We start from the raw sequence: 19,449 nt of genomic DNA, 5'->3' as shown, positions 1-19,449 counted from the left end.
TGTATTCAAATTCCACCGAAATGGTTGTCATTCATCTCTGAAAGAAGATTTCATGTTGTAATAAACAGACTAAAGACAATCCAAGTACAATTTTTTAATAAAGATAATTACAAAAGATGGAAAAATCAGCTCAGAAAGGCCAATTACTTCTTTAATAGATCAGCTTTTTTGACATAATAACATCAATTTTAAATACTATCACATAAAGCATGGTGGAGAAAAAAAAATTTGCTTCATAATTAGAAACTCACACTAAACTTGCCAAGAAAAACAAAAACAAAATCCAAAAAAAGCCATTTTGAAAATAAATACAGTCCATGCCAGAATAGTATAAAATGAAGCCAGAAGTCTTCAAAAAGAAAACTTTTCTTCCCAATATTTTCTTATTGTTTTATGTTTTCTGAAATTGGAGAAACTTTCAAATTCAAGGGTTGCTGAGCTGTTCTGATTTGGCTCTGTTAAAGGAGGAAATAAATTATTAAAAATGGCACAATCTCCGTTTAAACACCCTGACCTATTGATGAGCTCGTGCTTGCACATGCCAATAAACACGTAAGCTGATGATAATGCCTTGAATGTTTTGGAATACTGACTGCCTTAATCTTTCTAGTGGTTTTATGACCTTTTCTAAGTAATCTTAGAAAGGCTAGGACAAAATTATGTGTGGCCAAGCATTTAAATGCTTTCTGACAATAAAAATCTTAATTATGTTTTTCTAAAAAAACTGTTATGCTAGTCCAGTGTTTCTTAAATTTACCCATTTCACAACAATAAAAAATCACATATACAGAAATAAGCACTGTGAAAGTGTAAGTGCCTATATAAAAATGGATAAAAAGGTCTCAGGTAAATTATGTGAAAGAATACAAACTGATTTATATTCAGTTCAATACTGATTAGCACTGGCCTTTGTAATTTTCCAAGGCAAGCTACTTAAATGACCAATAAGCAGCTAAACAGAGACCTATATAAAGTGGTGTTGAAGACAGCATCTGTTGTCTTATGTGGCAACAAAGACTAAAATTCAGAGCACCTCATGTAACTTACTGATGTTTTCAGGCTCAGTCCACTACTTACCAAACAAATACATACCTAAGAAAATGTGTTTTTTATTTGTGTAGTATATAAAAGTTACTAGACAAGGAACATAATTTACCCTTTGGTATCTGTTTTTTCACCACTATTATCCTTGGATTTATCTTCTTCTTTAACATCTATAAACAACAATTAGAAGAGATTAAAACTTGTTTTGTAATATTAAATGAGCCCTGGCCAAGTAGCTCAGTTGGTTAGTGTCAACCCGAATCCCCAAAGTTACAGGTTCGATCCCCAGTCAGGGCACACACAAGAATCAACCAAAAAATAAGTGGATGTCTATCTCTGTCCCCTCCTTAGTATCAACAAATGTAATTATATGTAATACTTAATATATATAAATAATTTTGAAATATAAAACATTTTGAAGTATACCTTACTTATAAAAAGCTGTCATTTATAATCTTACTATTTATGAATTCAGTAACTAAGCTTTGTGTTAGGTGCTATGCTAAAGTTTCATGGAATCAATGTAACATACAGTCCTTGTCCTTTTGGAAGTTTGGCTTCTTGGGATCATAGTATATATTACAGGTGGGATATATGCTGTGAAGAAGTTAAGCCAAGAACATAGCACAGCAGTGGGTGATCAGAAAAGGCTACGCAAAGAGGTGACACTTGTAGGTTTCCTGTAGAATGAGTAACTTGTGGGTGAAAAAGGGAAGAAATATCTTAAACAGAGGGAAAACGCAAAGAACTGTGAAGTGACAAGAAATGAGCACGTCGGTATGAAGAACTGAAAAGACCAGTGGGACTGGAGTCTTGTCAGAGGGGGGAGAATTAAATAAGATGAGCCCAAAGATACAGAAGAGACTAAATCCTATTGTTATTATCATTTGTTTCTAACCCTCATTATAAATAATGAAATTTTAATATATTAGTAAAAATGAAACGGTAGGAATGACACTATAAACTCAAGATTGCTAAAACAAAATAGTCCAAATATGCTGAATATTTTCTATAAATAAGCACATAAACCAAAGTTGTGAGACAAAGTTTTAATAATAAAGTTATAATGAGTTATAAATACTGCTGTTAACCCTTTGAGTAGTATGAATGTTCATGCATGTACGTCCTCAAAGAGTAAACAAAAAACTCACTACTCAAAGGGTTAAGCTTTCTACATAAACATTTCACGGGATTGGTCTCAGCCAGAATACAAACATGCAGCAATATAAACATTAATATTTGTTTCAACTTCCGACAATTTGGGTATGTAAACTTAAAAGTACAAAAACAGATTTGGGAAAGGAAAGAAAAGAAATGACCCTAACATAGACTTTTTAAAAGAAATTTTCTATGGTAATATTTAATCTATAGACTGAGGGATTTTAACAGTTACAAGGCCCTATAAGAATCTTACAGAAAATTTTAAAATATTTTAGTTTTTTTAAAAAACAGTATCTATTAACTAAAAAAAACAAGTAGCCTGATCAGGTAGTGGCTAAGTGGATAGAGCATCAGCCTGGGACACTGAGGACCCAGGACGAAAAACCCTAGGGTCTCCAGCTTGGGTGTGGGACCAAGACATGACCCCATGGTCAGTGGCTTGGCCGGAGACCCTGGTCAAGGCACATATGAGAAAGCAATCAGTGAAGAACTAAAGGTGCTGGAACTATGAGCTGATGCTTCTAGTTGCTTCTCATATCTCTCCCTTCCTGTCTGTCCTTCTCTCTCTAAAAATTTTAATATATTAATAAAAATGGTTATATTATATTAATGCTTATAATGAATTATAAATGAGGATGATGTCAAAAACAAAACACCCCCCTCCCCCCCCCCCCACACACACAAGTATGGAGGAGCTACAAACTATGAAATTAATCTACAACCAGGTCATTAAGGCAGATCAAAAGGTACTCTCATTTTTAGCTAACACAGCAATGAAAGGCCAACACTCTAGTGGACCCACTTTCCTGTTTGGAAGAAAAAGCAAAGCTTAAAGATTTAAAAATGAGAAGAAAACACCAAAAAGGACAGACAAGAAGATATACGGACAGTGAGAATCAAGAAAAATCCTACACCTAATGCCCAAATCCTCCTTACCTCAACCCTAACTAGAATTTCTGGATATCAATCTGTACAGAAGAGCAGATGAAGCCATCATTATAATACATCAGCAAGTTAAATTACAAAGTCAGAGAGAAGAGCGGCCCACAGAGGAATAAATCCATGAGAAAAGAACAGAACTAGATGTGTCAAGATATGCTATGAATTTCCTAACTCGAGTAAAAAAGAACAAAGTACCCAAGAGTCAAGAGTCAGCTTGCTCACATAACTTCAATGCCATAAATACAGGTAAGGATGCTGGACCAGGATCCCTGAATCAGTCTTCCACATGCTACACAGGGTTAAAATGAACAGGCCAACTGCAGTCATGCCCATCACCAATACTTGCATACAGGTATCATGAATCCATTCAGGAAATGAACCAAATGCTGAAAACACAGATATTTAAGACATGGTGTTCCCTAGGCATGAGCAGCTCAATCTAGCAGGGAAATTATATGAAATCCTATATATTATATTAGATAAAATAATTGCTCTGTGAACTCAGATAGATTCTCACAGCAAATTCAATGCCCTAATAAATCTATTTTCTCACTATATAAGTTGACAAGCATTTTTTTTTTTTTTTTTGTATTTTTCCGAAGCTGAAAACGGGTAGAGACAGTCAGACAGACTCCCGCATGCGCCCGACCGGGATCCACCCAGCACGCCCACCAGGGGCGACGCTCTGCCGCGACCAGAGCCACTCTAGCGCCTGGGGCAGAGGCCAAGGAGCCATCCCCAGCGCCCGGGTCATCTTTGCTCCAATGGAGCCTTGGCTGCTGGAGGGGAAGAGAGAGACAGAGAGGAAGGGGGGGTGGGGGTGGAGAAGCAAATGGGTGCTTCTCCTATGTGCCCTGGCCGGGAATCGAACCTGGGTCCCCTGCACGCCAGGCCGATGCTCTACCGCTGAGCCAACCGGCCAGGGCCCATTTTTTAAGACAGGAAGCAGTACCTCCTTCCTATGCCAGCTCCCAAATCTCTTTCTAGCTTCCTTCAAGAGTTTTTATCAATTTCTGAAGAAAGCCGATTCTGAGTTTTTCCAAAATAAACAAACTGGTCTAATAATGTACTGTAACTATCCTTATATTTTATTCCTAGCAAATGAACTTTAGGAAGGTAAAAAGTATCTTAAATTATCTTGCTCACAGATATAAATGGATTGTGTAACCACTTTGTCCTCTCTATCTCCCTATACCTATACCATAACGCAATGTTCACTATGTTATGTTAAGCCCATGTCAACCAAGAGAAAGCAATAAGCTTTCTGTATTGTAAAAAAACAAATCTCACCTGCTTTTTTGTCCTCTGTTTCCTTCTTGTCTTCCTCAATTCTAGCTTTCTTTGCTCCTTTCTTATGATCAGCCACATTTCTACGGCCTCCTTCTCCTTCATCCTCTGAATCTGAGAATTCTTCATCACAAGCTATCCGTTTGTCTGATGCTCGAACTAGCATACAAAATTTTTAATAAAAGTTTTGACAAAAATGGCCGTAGGTTTTATAGTTGTTATAGGGCACTCTTGTACAAATGTACTAACCAGTTACTACATTTAAAAATATAGGATAACAGATACAAATTTTAAGATTAGAACTGAATACATGGTTTTCTAAACACTAAAAATTTACCTGATCTAGGAAGAAATAAATCAAAGAAATATGAAAAACAATCTGGGAATCTTATTAAAAAACTTTGGAGGAGTAACTGAATTCTTTGAGTAGGCATTGAGGATGATGTCATTATTTAAACAAGTAACTTTGTCTTTTGGAACTGAGAGGAGTAGACAAAAATACCATTAATACCAAATACCGTTATTTCCCCAGGTATAAGATGCTCCTATGTGTAAGATGCACCTTAATGTTGGGGCCCAAAATTTGAAAAAAAAAATGTATTACATAAAGTTATTGAACTCAAGTTTTATTCGTCATAAAATTCATACAACTCAGGCAGGAAACGCAAGTAAAAAAAAACAAAAAACTACAACCACTGTGTAACACGCACCCCCAGTTTTTAGACCCCAACTTTTTTTTAAAAAGTGCACCTTAGACATGGGGAAATACAGTATGTTAGCGTCTATACCACAGAGTAACATTAAGCTATAAATTTAGCAATTGTATTAAGTAGAATGAGAGACTGTAATAAAACAGAAGGTGGTTCAAGTTACCTAATTTATTCTAATTTAAATAAATGGCTCATTCAAATTTATCCCTACATAAGTGAAATTGCTGACACTCAAATCAGTCTTTGAGACATAAGGAACTTAAGCTATGTAAGATTAAAAATGGAAACCGGATAAAACCAGTATGTTCATGAAACATGTCCCACTGTGTTCTTGGGCAGTATAACCTTCAGCCTGCCATGTTATTTTAAGAAACCAAAAAATGAAACAATACCCATCAAGGCATGTCTTACTAGAAATTCTCTTGTCTGGATCCTCTCCATCTTCATCTCCACTGTCTTCATGAACAGCATCTTCTGGAATAGCTTGCATTTGGACACCAGGTGCATGAGGTAACATGCGTAAATTTTCAAATAAACGCTGTCTAAATTATATAAGCAAAGTTATTAAATAAAATTTATTTTGTTTCAAGTTCCTTTTAAATGTTAGGAGGAAACATTAAGCAAAAAATTTTATGGTTAGCTTAACCTATGACTTAAAGTAACCAATTAATTGAGCACTGGTAAGTTTAAATACTGTGAACCCACTTAATCCTCAGAATTTATAATGTAGGTACTATTTCATCTCCCATACTTCACTGATAAGGAAATATAAGCACAAAAGCAAATTCACTTGTCAAATGTCACAGAACTAGTATATGGTAGATGACACAACCGCATGCCTGTATCCCACATTGTCTATCTAAACACTTTGTTCTGGAGACAAAGCTTAGAAATGCTTTAATAAAAACACATTTTATTTCAATTTCATGTAAAGCAATCAAGTATAAAATATATCTTGCCCCTTCCAAATTAAAAACTGATTTTAACTGACAAAATTAAAATATTTTGAGCTATAAAACCCCTATATTTTCCATAATGTTAAAAAAAATTAAAGAAATTAAAGGAAATATCTTATGTATACAGCTAAAATGACCTACCGCACTTGGCCTTTCAAAGGTTCCTAAAGCCATAACAAATGTTTATCAAAACAATTCAATAATGTCTTACTTTATTTTTTCCATATATTCTGGAGTGTTCTGGTTTGTCATATTTGAAGGACTAATATGCAGTTTGAAGTCTGGTCCAAAATACTCAAAGTAATCATTATATGGCAATTCTATTAAAAACAATGAAATAAAATTACATATTAATAGCTCGGTTTTCACACAAATCCATGCACAAAAATCCTGATTTAACTTCAGAAATATTTACAAAGAAAATGTTTAAAAGTGAACACAAAGTAAATTCATTAACTGACCACTTTCCTATTGACATGGTTCAGGAATCTAATTATCCACCCATTTCTATATATTGTCAGTTCACCCAATAAAGCAATCATAATAAAAATACTTACCATTGGGAATCTCACAGTCAAGGGCCACTGCAGTCTCATATGTCCAACAACGAGCAACGTTCCGGATTGTGTATCCACCTCCCCCAAGCATCAGTAATGGTAAATTAAAAGTTTTTACAACTTCTACACATTTAGCATGACCTAAGACAAAGATATTTGGATAACAGTAAGTTGCATTATTACCATTTGAAAAATAAAACTTTATAAAGATAAACAAAAAATTATAATGAAACAAAATGGCTTTTCTAAATATTTTTAAAACAAGTATGTAAAAATTTCAAGAAATTTTAGTCTAAAATATTTAAAAATCAAAACACCTTTCACAACATACAAAACACAGTAAGACACATCTTGTTATTTTAGCAAGTGTCCCTGATGGAAAAGCCAAATACACAACTATGTGAAGAGTAAAGTATAAATATAACAGTTCTATTAACACAGGAAGACATTATGCGATGTGAAGATGTGTCGTTCACGTGAGGATACATGGGGAGAAAGCAATCTACTAACAATGAAACACGCACAGTGGAAGGCTATCCAACAAAGTTTAAGTGTAGGTTATCTTTGGGGAGTGGTATTATGGATAATCTTAACCCAAGATTATAAAATACCTATTACTATTAAAAACAACAAATTTCTATGTGTAGAAATTTGAATGTAAAGTAAACCTAATATAAAAACGAAGTATTTCCTTTAAATGTCATAATTTAATAATCAATTACAAGTTACCAGTAACTTCTCAGAACATTATCATTTAGTCACATTAAGTCAATCTTTAAAGACAGAAAAAAAAAATCCTTCAATTATAGAAGAAACCCATGCCTATTAAAGCATACTAGAAAAAAAAAATACAAAGAAAAAAATCACACAAAACTTCACCATCCAAAAAGTTACTTTTTAAAAATATTCAATTCCTTGTGTGTGTGTGTGTGTGTGTATTTTTCTGAAGTTGGAAACGGGGAGGCAGTCAGACAGACTCCCGCATGTGCCTGACCAGGATCCACCCGGCACGCCTACCAGGGGGTGATGCTCTGCCCATCTGGGGAGTCCCTCTGCTGCGACCAGAGCCATTCTAGTGCCTGAGGCAGAGGCCACAGAGCCATCCTCAGCGCCGGGCCAACTTTGCTCCAATGGAGCCTTGGCTGCGGGAGGGGAAGAGAGAGACAGACAGGAAGGAGAGGGAGAGGGGTGGAGAAGCAGATGGACGCTTCTCCTGTGTGCCCTGGCCAGGAATCGAACCCGGGACTCCTGCACACCAGGCCAACGCTCTACCACTAAGCCAACAGGCTAAGGCCGGCATGTTCTTAATTAAAAAAAAATTTTCCCCAATTGATTTGAGGGGTGTGTGTGTGAGTGTGTGTATAGAAAGAGAGAGAGAGAGAGAGAGAGAGAAGCCTCACCTCATTGCTCCACTTAGTTATTCCATTTAGTTGTGTACTCATTGATTGCTTATGTGCCCTGTGGGTCAATCCCATAACCTCTGGAGTGTGGGGTAGATGCTTTATCCACCACCCAGCCATGACCATAAGCATTTTCATTAAGAATTTTTCAATAGTTGCATTATATGATTCACTACCCAAATTTTATTACTGCTACTAGAAAAACATGGCTTTCTTAAATAAAAACCATTTAGATGTTAAAAAAAAATTTTAACTTAACGACTTCCAAGTAAAGATAGTTAGCTAAAAAAACACAACTTTTCCTGTATCTTAAAAGCTGATAAAAATGACAAGAAAGAGATTTTTTAATAGGCTAAAATCTATAAAAATGAAGAATGGGACAGAACCTAACAGTAATGACATAAATTAAAGTAGGAAAGAAATAAACTTTAGCAAACCTGAGAAATCTAAATAGAAGATGGCAGAAAAGAAGGTTTAACATGAAGTTTAAGATCTGCAATTACAAATATACTTGCATGCTTTATACAACTGAAATCCTATCAATCAGTTCAAATATATAGATTTATTATTGTAAGAGTAAAGTGCTGCAGTTTATAATTATGAAAGTTATTGCTTTTAAGTACAAAAGCATTGAGAACTTTCAAAGTGTTGAAAAGTTAATAGATATCTTAAGAATATATTAGCCTGACCAAGCAGTGGCACAGTGGACAGAGCGTCGAACTGGGACACGAAGGGCTCAGGTTCAAAGCCCCGAGGTCACTGGCTTGAGCGCCAGCTCATCCAGCTTGAGAGTGGAGTCACTGGCTTAAGCGTGGAATCAGACATGACCCCATGGTCGCTGGCTTGAGCAAGGGGTCACTCGCTCTGCTGTAGCCCCCCTCTCGCTCCCCAGTCAAGGCACATATGAGAGAGCAATCAATGAAAAGCTAAGGTGCTGCAGAACTGACTCATGCTTCTCATCTCTCTCCCTTCCTGCCTGTCTGTTCCTCACTCTGTCACAAAAAAAGAGGATACATTAGTTCAGTGGTTCTCAAAGTGTGCACCAGGGCGCAGTGGTGTGCCCTATGGTATTCCAGAGAAATATGTGCCTGTTGGGGACCAAAAAACCAACAGGGTTTTTGGAGTTTAGATTTTTGGGGGACAGAGGTGTGGGGAATTGACTGTAACTGACAGCCTGCCCAACCCCCCCACCTCACTTGCCTGATTAGGTTGCAAAAGGCTGTTAAGCTGTGGTGCTGGATTGTTTACACTATCCCCCATGTTCCCCAGAAAGACTGGAGGCAAGTTTCTTCTATCCTTTGTTTGGTGTAAAGTTAAGATTTGCTAATGGCCTCACTTTGCCCTATAAATAAAGCAAGATGGGGTTTTTGGGTGCACTTTGTTCTTGCCAGCAGCAATTACAGGGTTGCTGTAGCCCCTCGGTCAAGGCACATATGAGAAATCAATCAATGAACAACTAAAGAGCCGCAACGAAGAATTGATATTTCTCATCTCTCTCCCCCCCCTTCCTGTCTGTCTGTCCCTATCTGTACCTTTCTCTGACTCTACCACACACACACAAAATAACCCAACTAATTAATGTATGCATAAGTAGAACAAACCAATGTTTCTCTCTCTTTCTCAATTCAATTAAAAAAAAAGGCAGATCATACCATAATTCTGATGCTGTATGGTATGATATGGTAGCAAGTATAACATTAAATAAAATAGCCTTTAATATCTGTATTTAGTTATTTAATTCTATTTAGGTCAACAGTTATTCTGGAAAAAGATCTATTTGAGAATTCTTTAATGATAGCCCCTGAATAGTTGGGGCTTGGTGGGTCGAGTATTATCCCAGTGTGCCAAGGTCACAGGTTTAAACCCCAATTAGGGTATGTACGAGAAGCAATCAATGAGTGCACAACTAAATGGAATTAACTAAGTAAAAAGCAAGTTGATGCTTCTTTCCCTTTCCCTTCCTCTGCTCACCCCCCTCAAATCAATGGAGAATAGTTCAAAAGAGAATTTCTCACATTTCTGAGCGAATTCAAAGCAGAACATCAACTTGTTACCTAAAAATTCACAAGGAAAGTAACTCCAAAATCATGTATCATATCCACAATGAATCGCTACTGATCCACACATAATTTTAAGAACTCACTAAGTAAAATTTCAGATTTCTTCTTTTTCCCTGGAAATTCATTGTATAATGGTCATTTTTTCCCTACTTTGGTCTAGAATTCTACCATGCTGATTTCAGCACTTGATCAAAGTTAAGTGTTGAAATCCACATAATCTCCTAATATCCCAAACACCCTTCCTCTGGAAGCCACTTGAAAATGAGCTCCACCAAAATGAGAGACAAAATTAAAAGGAAGACAGAGGAAACAGCAGTGAGTGGAGCAATACAACAGAGAAGCAGAGAGCAGCTTACTTTCTACCAGGTCTAGAGATGACACTCACCCAAACAGAACCAAATCAGAAGGCTGTCCTTTTAGAAGGCTAAACTGATAGGACATCTAATGCACATGACCTTACGGAGCTATTTAGATGCTGGTTGTTTAGTAATACGTAAAGAGAAAATTAAGTAAATGAAAAATTGGAAAGAGCAAGTTATGCAATAAAGAAAAACTGAAAAGCTGAAGTGCACTTTAATGTTATTGATGATGCTATAAGCACTGAATACCATAATCAAAGTTGTTATAAATACCAGATTTAAATGGTAAAAATGGGGTATTAGAAGGGTATGTGCATACTGGGGATGAAGTGGTGAAAAGGACCTAAATCTAAATACCTCTTCTTTCACAATAGCAAAGTAAATATGCAAGGCTAAAATAAAAATTTTAAAAGCAGCAAAGTCTGCCAAGTCTGCCATGTTATTTAGAGAAAGATACATACACCAAGAGAATCAACCAAAATGATGAAAATAGTTGCCGTGGTTGAGACTGCTACAAGCCCTATAAAATTATTCATATTATGAATATACACATAAACTCAACAAATAAAAGATCTAAATAAGACCTTACTGACACAAGACTGATCTGTAGTTATAAAAATCAACTCAGTACATATGTACATAATTTTCGGGGACTATCACTTTAAACTGCTTACCTTTGACTGTTAGATTGAAGCAACCAAGTCTATCACCAGATAGTGAGTCTGCACCACACTGTAACACCACAGCACTAGGTTGATACATCTCCATCACCTTTGAGATAATCTATGTACAAGATAACAAGTGTTACTATCTCTAAAAAGATTTTCAAATTTATTTCAACTTTAAAAATATAGTAATACTTACAGGCTTAAATATCTGACCATATGACTCATCATCTATACCATCTCTCATTGGAAAATTGACAGCATAGTACTTGCCTTTTCCTGCACCTATATCCTAAAATACAAAGTTAAACATATCTTAAGAGAGTATTTCACAGAAAGTTTACTGTATTTGTGTATCAAACTATTTTTAAGATTAAAAGAACAGATACAAAAACCAATTCTAAATTCATCATCTAGGTTGAGAAAGAAATTACAGAATAGAACCGGAGCATATTATAACATTTAGACTGCTTATAAAGCTGAAAAGAATCAATTCCAATTAGTCTGTACAGATTACTTTGTGGAATTTAACATAAACAGTTAAAGGCATTATGAAGGTACGTATTACATTAATCCAAGAAATTCATTATAAACAGAATAATAAAACCAAGGAAAGTATCTTCTGAGCCAAAGAACCCTGCGGGACAATTGTCTCCGTAAAGCAGAATCCTTGTGGCTCACATCCAGCACGATTTTACTTACAATCAAAGAAAGTCCCAGACTTTCTTAAGTTTTATAGCTTCAGTCTAAAGCATCAAAACCTGCTCTTTAATTGGGCTTGAAATAAATTTCTTTCTGCTTGCTGAATAAGTACCACTCTAGGCATTTACTGCCTCCCAAAAGAAGCAAAGGAGTAAATCTGATGTCTGGGTTCCAGCTACACACACACACACACACACAAAAATATATAGATAGATAGATATAAACACATATGCACACACACAATTACATATACTTATTTTTGTATGTAATGCATGTGTGCATACATGTATTTGTGTTTATATATGATTATATACATACATATATGTACATATTCCTTGAAGAAATGCGATGGGAAACATTTCTACAAAATAGTGCTTTAAGAACACCAAAGAAGGCCCTGGCCGGTTGGCTCAGCGGTAGAGCGTCGGCCTGGCGTGCGGGGGACCCGGGTTCGATTCCCGGCCAGGGCACATAGGAGAAGCGCCCATTTGCTTCTCCACCCCCACCCCCTCCTTCCTCTCTGTCTCTCTCTTCCCCTCCCGCAGCCAAGGCTCCATTGGAGCAAAGATGGCCCGGGCGCTGGGGATGGCTCCTTGGCCTCTGCCCCAGGCGCTAGAGTGGCTCTGGTCGCGGCAGAGCGATGCCCTGGAGGGGCAGAGCATCGCCCCTGGTGGGCAGAGCGCCACCCCTGGTGGGCGTGCCGGGTGGATCCCGGTCGGGCGCATGTGGGAGTCTGTCTGACTGTCTCTCCCCGTTTCCAGCTTCAGAAAAATACAAAAAAAAAAAAAAAAAAAAAAAAAAAAAAAACCAAAGAAATGGGGGGAAATGATTCTTATGTGTGTTAAATTATGTTTCAATAAATATGCATCTTCAGGATTATTAACACTTGTACAAGTCTGTCCCTTACCTCTCATGGAATGACCTTAGCTTGAATCCACTTTTTAAAAAATCTACTTTATCCTTCAATATTATAGTGATTATCACCCAACTTTCGATAAAGAAAAAGCATGTGGAATTATACCTATCACAATTTTTCTTAAATCTAAATTTTTATATATAACTAAATACAAACTATATAAATGTAGATATAAGAAAAAATTAGAATAGATTTTCACAAAATGAGTATAAAATCTCAGTGAGGAAGAGCTATTCAAAACATTCTCAAATCTTTTTAAATACTGTCAAAAATGAAGAGGCCTGACCCAAGTGGTGGCACACAGTATACAGAGCATTGGACTGGAACAGAGGACCCAGGTTTGAAACCCCGAGGTCACCAGCTTGAGTGCAGAATCATAGGACCACATGGTCATTGGCTTGAGCAAGGGGTTACTCGGTCTGCTGTAGCCTCCTGGTAAAGCACATATGAGAAAGCAATCAATGAACTAAAGAGCCTCAACAAAGAACTGATGCTGCTCATCTCTCTCCCTTCTTGTCTATCTGTTCCTATCTGTCTCTCTCAAAAAAAATAATAAACAAAAAATAAATATATGAGACCTTCATTTGTCATTTCTAAAATTAATAAGGATTATGGTCAGTTGGCTCAGTGGTAGGTTGTCGGCCTGGTGTGGGGAAGTTCTGGGTTCGATTCCCAGCCAGGGCACACAGAAGCGCCCATCTGCTTCTCAACCCTTCCCCCTCTCCTTTCTCTCTATCTCGCTCTTCCTGTCCCACAACCAAGGGTCCACTGCAGCAAAGTTGGCCTGGGTGCTGAAGATGGCTCTGGTTGCAATAGAGCAACGCCTCAGATGGGCAGAGCATCGCCCTCTAGTGGGCATGCCGGGTGGATCCTGGTCAGGCACATGCAGAAGTCTGTCTCTGCCTCCCCGCTTCTCACTTCAGAAATATACAAAAAATAAAATAAAATTAATTAGGATTATATTACAAAAACACCATCCTTCCTGAAGCTTAAAGCTGAGAACGGTTTTGCTTTTTTTCAAATGAGATGCATTTACTAGAGGAATGAATTCTACCCGTTGAGAGCTGTGGTTCCCAAATGTTAGTGTTCAGAATCATCCCGAGTTTCTGGACCTGAGCATATGCGCTTCTAGCAAGTTTCCAGCGATGCTGATAAGCAATCAAAGGAGGTAATTGGCAAGAAACTGAAAAATATAAATTTGCAATTTTAAAATCCACATAATTTAGGCCCTGCTGGGTGGCTTAGTGGATAAAGGGTTAACCCGGTGTGCCGGAGGTTGTGGGTTCGACCCCTGGTTGGGCATGTATGAGACCTAATCAATAAGCACACAACAAAATGGAACAAATGAATGAAATGAGTTGATGCTTCTATCTCTCAAATCAACAGAAAATATTTTTTAAAATCTACCTAATTTAAAATGAAATTCAATAATTGACCTCCTACCCATTTATTAGTAAAAAAAAAAAAGTTTTGCCTTACTATTATTACTGAAAGAGCATCATCTTGTGAATAATAAACTATAATGATGTATTTGAAAAATAACTTAAAATAGTTTAGAATCAGTGTTGAACGTTACACTAAGAGAAATCTCCCATATAACCTAGGCTGAATTAAAAACATGTTTACATTTCTCAACTGAACTTCAACATGCATGTAGTTGGCTCAAAGAAAAAACCCCCACAAAAAGTCTAGTGAAGCAAAACAAACAAAAGAACTTTTAAAAAGTTTGTAGTAACATGATTTGACCAGTATTTCTTTACTTTCATAAAATATAAGAGTACCAAATGAAAGAAGGTAGCAGATACATTATAGAAATAAATGTCCTTAATAGGCAGGCAGGATAAGCTACAGTATTTTCTCTCCCTAATAGGTATTTACTACAAATTTTAGAAGCCTAGGGAAAAAAAGAGATTAAAGTTAGACCTATTAAATCAAGAGCAATAATAAAAGGAATACAAAAATCTAAAAAAGACAATTATTTTATTCTACCAATCTTTCTAATCAATACCAATGTAGGCTGCAAATAAGTAGGTTTTGAAGATTCTAACTAAACATCAAGAAAATACTTCATGCCTTGTCGTTGTTCAAAAATATTTATTTAAAAAAAATAGAGCAAAAGTAAATTCTGGCAAATGTTATAGCATATAAAACGACTTAATTCTGAATATATAGTGTGTCCATAAAGTCATGGTGTACTTTTGACCGGTCACAGGAAAGCAACAAAAGACAATAGCAAAGTGAAATCTGCACCAAATAAAAGGAAAACTCTCCCAGTTTCATACTTATTCAGTGCAGTTCGATGTGGGCTCACACACAGATTTTTTAGGGCTCTTTAGGTAACTATCCCGTATAGCCTCTATAGACTCGTCACTGACTGATGGCCTACCAGAACGGGGTTTCTCCACCAAACTGCCGGTTTCCTTCAACTGCTTATCCCACTGAGTAATGTTATTCCTATGTGGAGGCGCTTCGTTATAAACGCGCCAATATTCAAGCTGCACTTTGGTCACGGATTCGAATTTAGCGAGCCACAGAACACACTGAACTTTCCTCTGTACCGTCCACATCTCAACTGGCATGGCCGTGGGCTGCTCCGCTGTATTCACGGTGTTACATGAATATGCGCATGCACACATGCTGCCACATATCCTACAGAAACTTCCCAGGTTAACCTCCTATTTATCCAGACAGAATTCAGTCTTACCCTCAAGTCTCCTGTTCCTGGAAAGTATTCCCCATATTTATGGAATGATACAGTCATTACACGATCTGTTGTATAAAAAGCTTCTTCAACACCATCACCATGATGGATATCAATATCAATATATAAGACTCTCTGATGATATCTGAAAAGAAAGTTATAACTAAGTTATTTAAAAGTTTTAAGATGGGAAGTACCACCAAGGATTTAGGAAACCTATTTTTGAGCTCTTGAATTCCAGAATGCTTAATTACCTTTCTTACTTTACTTTAGCCTAAGAGACCATTCAAGCATTGGGAGTTAAGATGTTTAACCAAAAGACAATTAAATCACGTTTGAGTGCAGCAGTTGAAAATCAGCCTAATAGATGGGAACAACTACAGACAACACATTCAAAAGTGGGAAAACATTAATTCATTACAATATGAAGTGGAATCTACTAAGATGTATTACAAATGATGATGGTAAAAAAATATATACATTTTTTAACTCCAATTTTACATATACCTTTATAGCTCTCTCTCTCAAGCTGCAGTCAAGGATAACTTTAAAACTAACTCCTTTAGCAGCTTAGAGATAATAATATCTATTTTTAGTGAACAGAGTCCCAATCTCTAGAAGCTAGGCAGTTAACTACATTTAATTCAGTAGGTAACCAAATTTTCTTTAACACAGGTTTCAAATACTTGCCATCAAAAGTTGAAACCTACAAAATGTTAGAACATAAATTTCCAGAGTCATGTTATTTTTCATTAGTTGAAATTGTAACTCATAATCTAAATTACTAAACTAAGCTAATATTTTTAAAAAGGGTACCTAACAGGAGTTTTAGACATTTATATGCATTCTCAAGACAAGGATTAGGCAAATTTCTTATTATTTCTATAATGGTTTCTAATAAATCCATTGAAGGTTCACCATTAACTATTTTTAACCTGTTTACCTGATGTTATTTTAAAAAGACATAGATTTAGCCTGACTAGGAGGTGGCGCTGTGGATAGAGTGTCAGACTGGGACGTGGAGGACCTGGGTTCAAGAAGACCCCAAGGTCGCCAGCTGGAGTGCTGGCTCATCGGGTTTGAGCAAGGCTCACCAGCTTGAGCCCAAGGTCGCTGACTCGAACAAGGGGTCACTCAGTCTGCTGTAGCCCCCCGGTCAAGGCACATATGAGAAATCAATCAATGAACAACTAAGGAACCGCAACGAAGAATTGATGTTTCTCATCTCTCTCCCTTCCTGTCTGTCCCTTTCTCTAACTCTGTCTCTGCTACAAAAAAAAAAAGGCGCCAAATTTTAATTAAAATACCTTTTCAATGGAAAAATAACACACATTAACTTACTTTAGTAACTCAAGGATGGCAAGCACAATATCATTAACATAACAGAATCCTGATGCTTCTGATTTCTTGGCATGATGTAATCCTCCAGCCCAGTTAACAGCCATATCAGTTTGCTGTCGGTTTAACTTCACAGCCCCAGCTAAGAAACAAGATGGGATAGACTATAAAAATGTTTAAAGTTAAACATCAGCATAACTAGACAGAAGCCCTACAGGAAAGAGTCTGCCATGAATAAGCCAAGAGCTTAACATCATAAAAGGCAAGAATAATTATTTCGGGTTCTAAGAGTTAGCTTCTCCTTAGAGAAGTATTTTCCTACATCCGTGATCCGATTAAATAAGAGTATACACGGATAGCAGTAGTAAAAATAGTAGCTAGAGAGGAAAAAAAAAGTCTGTAAGTTAAAATAAAACAGCAAATTAAAAAGTTAAGAAAAAGATAAGGTCATTATGATCATAAAACGTGAGGGTTTCTGCTTTAAACAAATAACCCAAAAGATACATACACGTTTTAATCAACTTTAAGTGTGACTGAATCTGGACACTTACCAACTGAGCCACCAGTCGAGAGCTGACAAAACTCAAAGAGTCCATCAAACACTGGACAATCTTCTCCAACATTAACTGTGAAAGTGAAGTTCATTAATTTCAATCCATTCTCTGAATTACTAAAAGCCTTTTCTTACAAAAACTATTTCCTACAAATAAATACCTTTTTATTTGACACAACCATAAAACACACATACACACATCAGACTAGTAATCCAAAGTTTGCAATTTAAAAATATATTATTTTATCCAATATAACTAAAGTGTTATATGTAAAACACCACCACCAAATCTTACCAGGATTATTTGTAGACTATCTAAGCTCTATTAACAAGAAATTAGTATCTCTCAAAATATAAAAGGTTCTTTGCTTTTATTAATTAAAACACAGACTTAAATATTCTAGGCATTTCTCAAATATACAATAAATTTATTAAGATTCTAAAGAGTTTAAGTAACTTTAGTTTTATAATTTACTTTAAAAACCCTCCTAACTACACAGATCATCCATAACTGACATGTTGTATTTTAGTGAGTTATATCTAAAAAGGTTTAACAGCTGCCTATGCCCATGATTAACAGTGATCTTGAAAGACGGTAAGAATTATCTGGGTTCACGACAGTCAAGACAGAGAAGGGGCACTTTAGATAAAAGGAAACAAAACATAGATACATGACATTTTAAGATATTTAGTTCCTTAGGACTGAGAGAATGAAAGGGACATGGATATAAAACACATTCTCAAACTCTTCTCACCCCTTTATTTTATATACCATATATCTTGGCATACCCTTAATTTATTAACACCATTAATGAATAAATTTTAGTTTTCTACTGCTCATATATGATCATAATCTTAACACAACTCAGTATTATATAAGTTTTAAATCAATTTTGTTAATTCATTTGCCCTAGTGCTACTCATGACTTTTTATTCTAAGCCTAAATATCTGTTAAAAAAAGAAATAAGTATTATTTATTTTATTTAAATTATAGCACTTTACTAAAGAGAATGTAGAGTGTCAAGCTTTAGAAGACACTGTTCTACTCATTTTAGGATAACACTTTGTATTCCACATGCAAGCCAACTAATCTGTAATAATACACTTTTTATCTCTAAAAGAGAACATTATGTAGAAAAAAAATGAAGTTTCATTAATATCACAACAAAGGGAAGTTAGAGAGCACATGTATTACAGTCCAGATTAACTAAATCACACACACACACACACACACACACACACACACACACACACACACACACACACACACACACCCAGGCTAAGGCTAATCAAAGTACAATATATATATATTTTAGCACAGGAGTGAGGTCTCCCTACTAATATAGCCACTCTCCCAAAGTTAACATGGCAACAAAACAAAGAGCACGGTAACGTCCAAATAGCTCTCTGGCAGACAAACAGGTTTCCGTAGGTTGTTTTTATTTATTTATTTTTTTGGAGGAAAAAAAGACAGGAAGGGAGAGAGATGAGAAGTTCATAGTTGCTTCACTTTAGCTGTTCACTATTGCTTCTCAGATTCACCTTGACCAGGGAGCTCTAGCAGAGCCAGCGACCCCTTGTTCAAGCTGGTGACCTCGGGGTTTCGAACTAGGGACGTCAACACTCAATCCACTGCGCCACCACCGGTCAGGCACATAAGGTTGTTTTTTAAAAGTAGTTTTGATATTTTTACATTGACATTTCAAGTCAATCAATAATTAAAACAGTAGTTTAGGTCAGGAAAAATAACTGGATTTGGATAACCTTAATTATAAGCTTTTAAAAAACCTCATTTATACTTATCAATACTAATATATACTTTTAACAGGAACGTACATCTCTGCATCTGCTTACTATACTCAGACATGTTATCTGGTCTTATTGAACGTAGAAATTTGATGTACTCATCACTGTGGTATTTTGTCATTTCTTCAGCAGTGGCTTTATGGGGCCTCTGTGAAGAAAAACAAATGTTATAATTGTGAAATTACAACTGGTTATATCAGAGTTATCAAACACAAAGTACACAAGTTCTCTTAATAGTTGCCTCAAAAGAACTAGGTCTTCAAGAACAAAATAAATTCTAAAGGTAATCTA

General features: G+C 36.2%; 1 protein-coding gene across 1 annotated transcript in view; it reads right to left on the bottom strand.

Annotated features, from left to right (window-relative positions):
* Nucleotides 1-227: 227 nt before the first annotated feature.
* HDAC2 (histone deacetylase 2) overlaps nt 228-19,449 on the bottom strand; it is a 32,155-nt gene continuing 12,933 nt past the window's right edge. The window contains exons 3-14 of the mRNA XM_066373427.1: nt 19,189-19,306; nt 17,350-17,424; nt 16,802-16,940; nt 15,464-15,605; nt 11,341-11,433; nt 11,151-11,259; nt 6,658-6,798; nt 6,312-6,420; nt 5,556-5,686; nt 4,438-4,593; nt 1,157-1,214; nt 228-455 (exon numbers count right to left, since the gene is read on the bottom strand). Coding sequence (XP_066229524.1) covers nt 425-455; nt 1,157-1,214; nt 4,438-4,593; nt 5,556-5,686; nt 6,312-6,420; nt 6,658-6,798; nt 11,151-11,259; nt 11,341-11,433; nt 15,464-15,605; nt 16,802-16,940; nt 17,350-17,424; nt 19,189-19,306 — 1,302 coding nt within the window. The 3' untranslated portion in view covers nt 228-424. The remainder of the gene's footprint in view (nt 456-1,156; nt 1,215-4,437; nt 4,594-5,555; nt 5,687-6,311; nt 6,421-6,657; nt 6,799-11,150; nt 11,260-11,340; nt 11,434-15,463; nt 15,606-16,801; nt 16,941-17,349; nt 17,425-19,188; nt 19,307-19,449) is intronic.

Source organism: Saccopteryx leptura, chromosome 3 (genome assembly GCF_036850995.1).
Source record: "Saccopteryx leptura isolate mSacLep1 chromosome 3, mSacLep1_pri_phased_curated, whole genome shotgun sequence".
Classification (NCBI taxonomy): Eukaryota; Metazoa; Chordata; class Mammalia; order Chiroptera; family Emballonuridae; genus Saccopteryx; species Saccopteryx leptura.
Note: the sequence above shows the minus strand (reverse complement) of the source record. Positions and strands in the feature narration are given on the sequence as shown.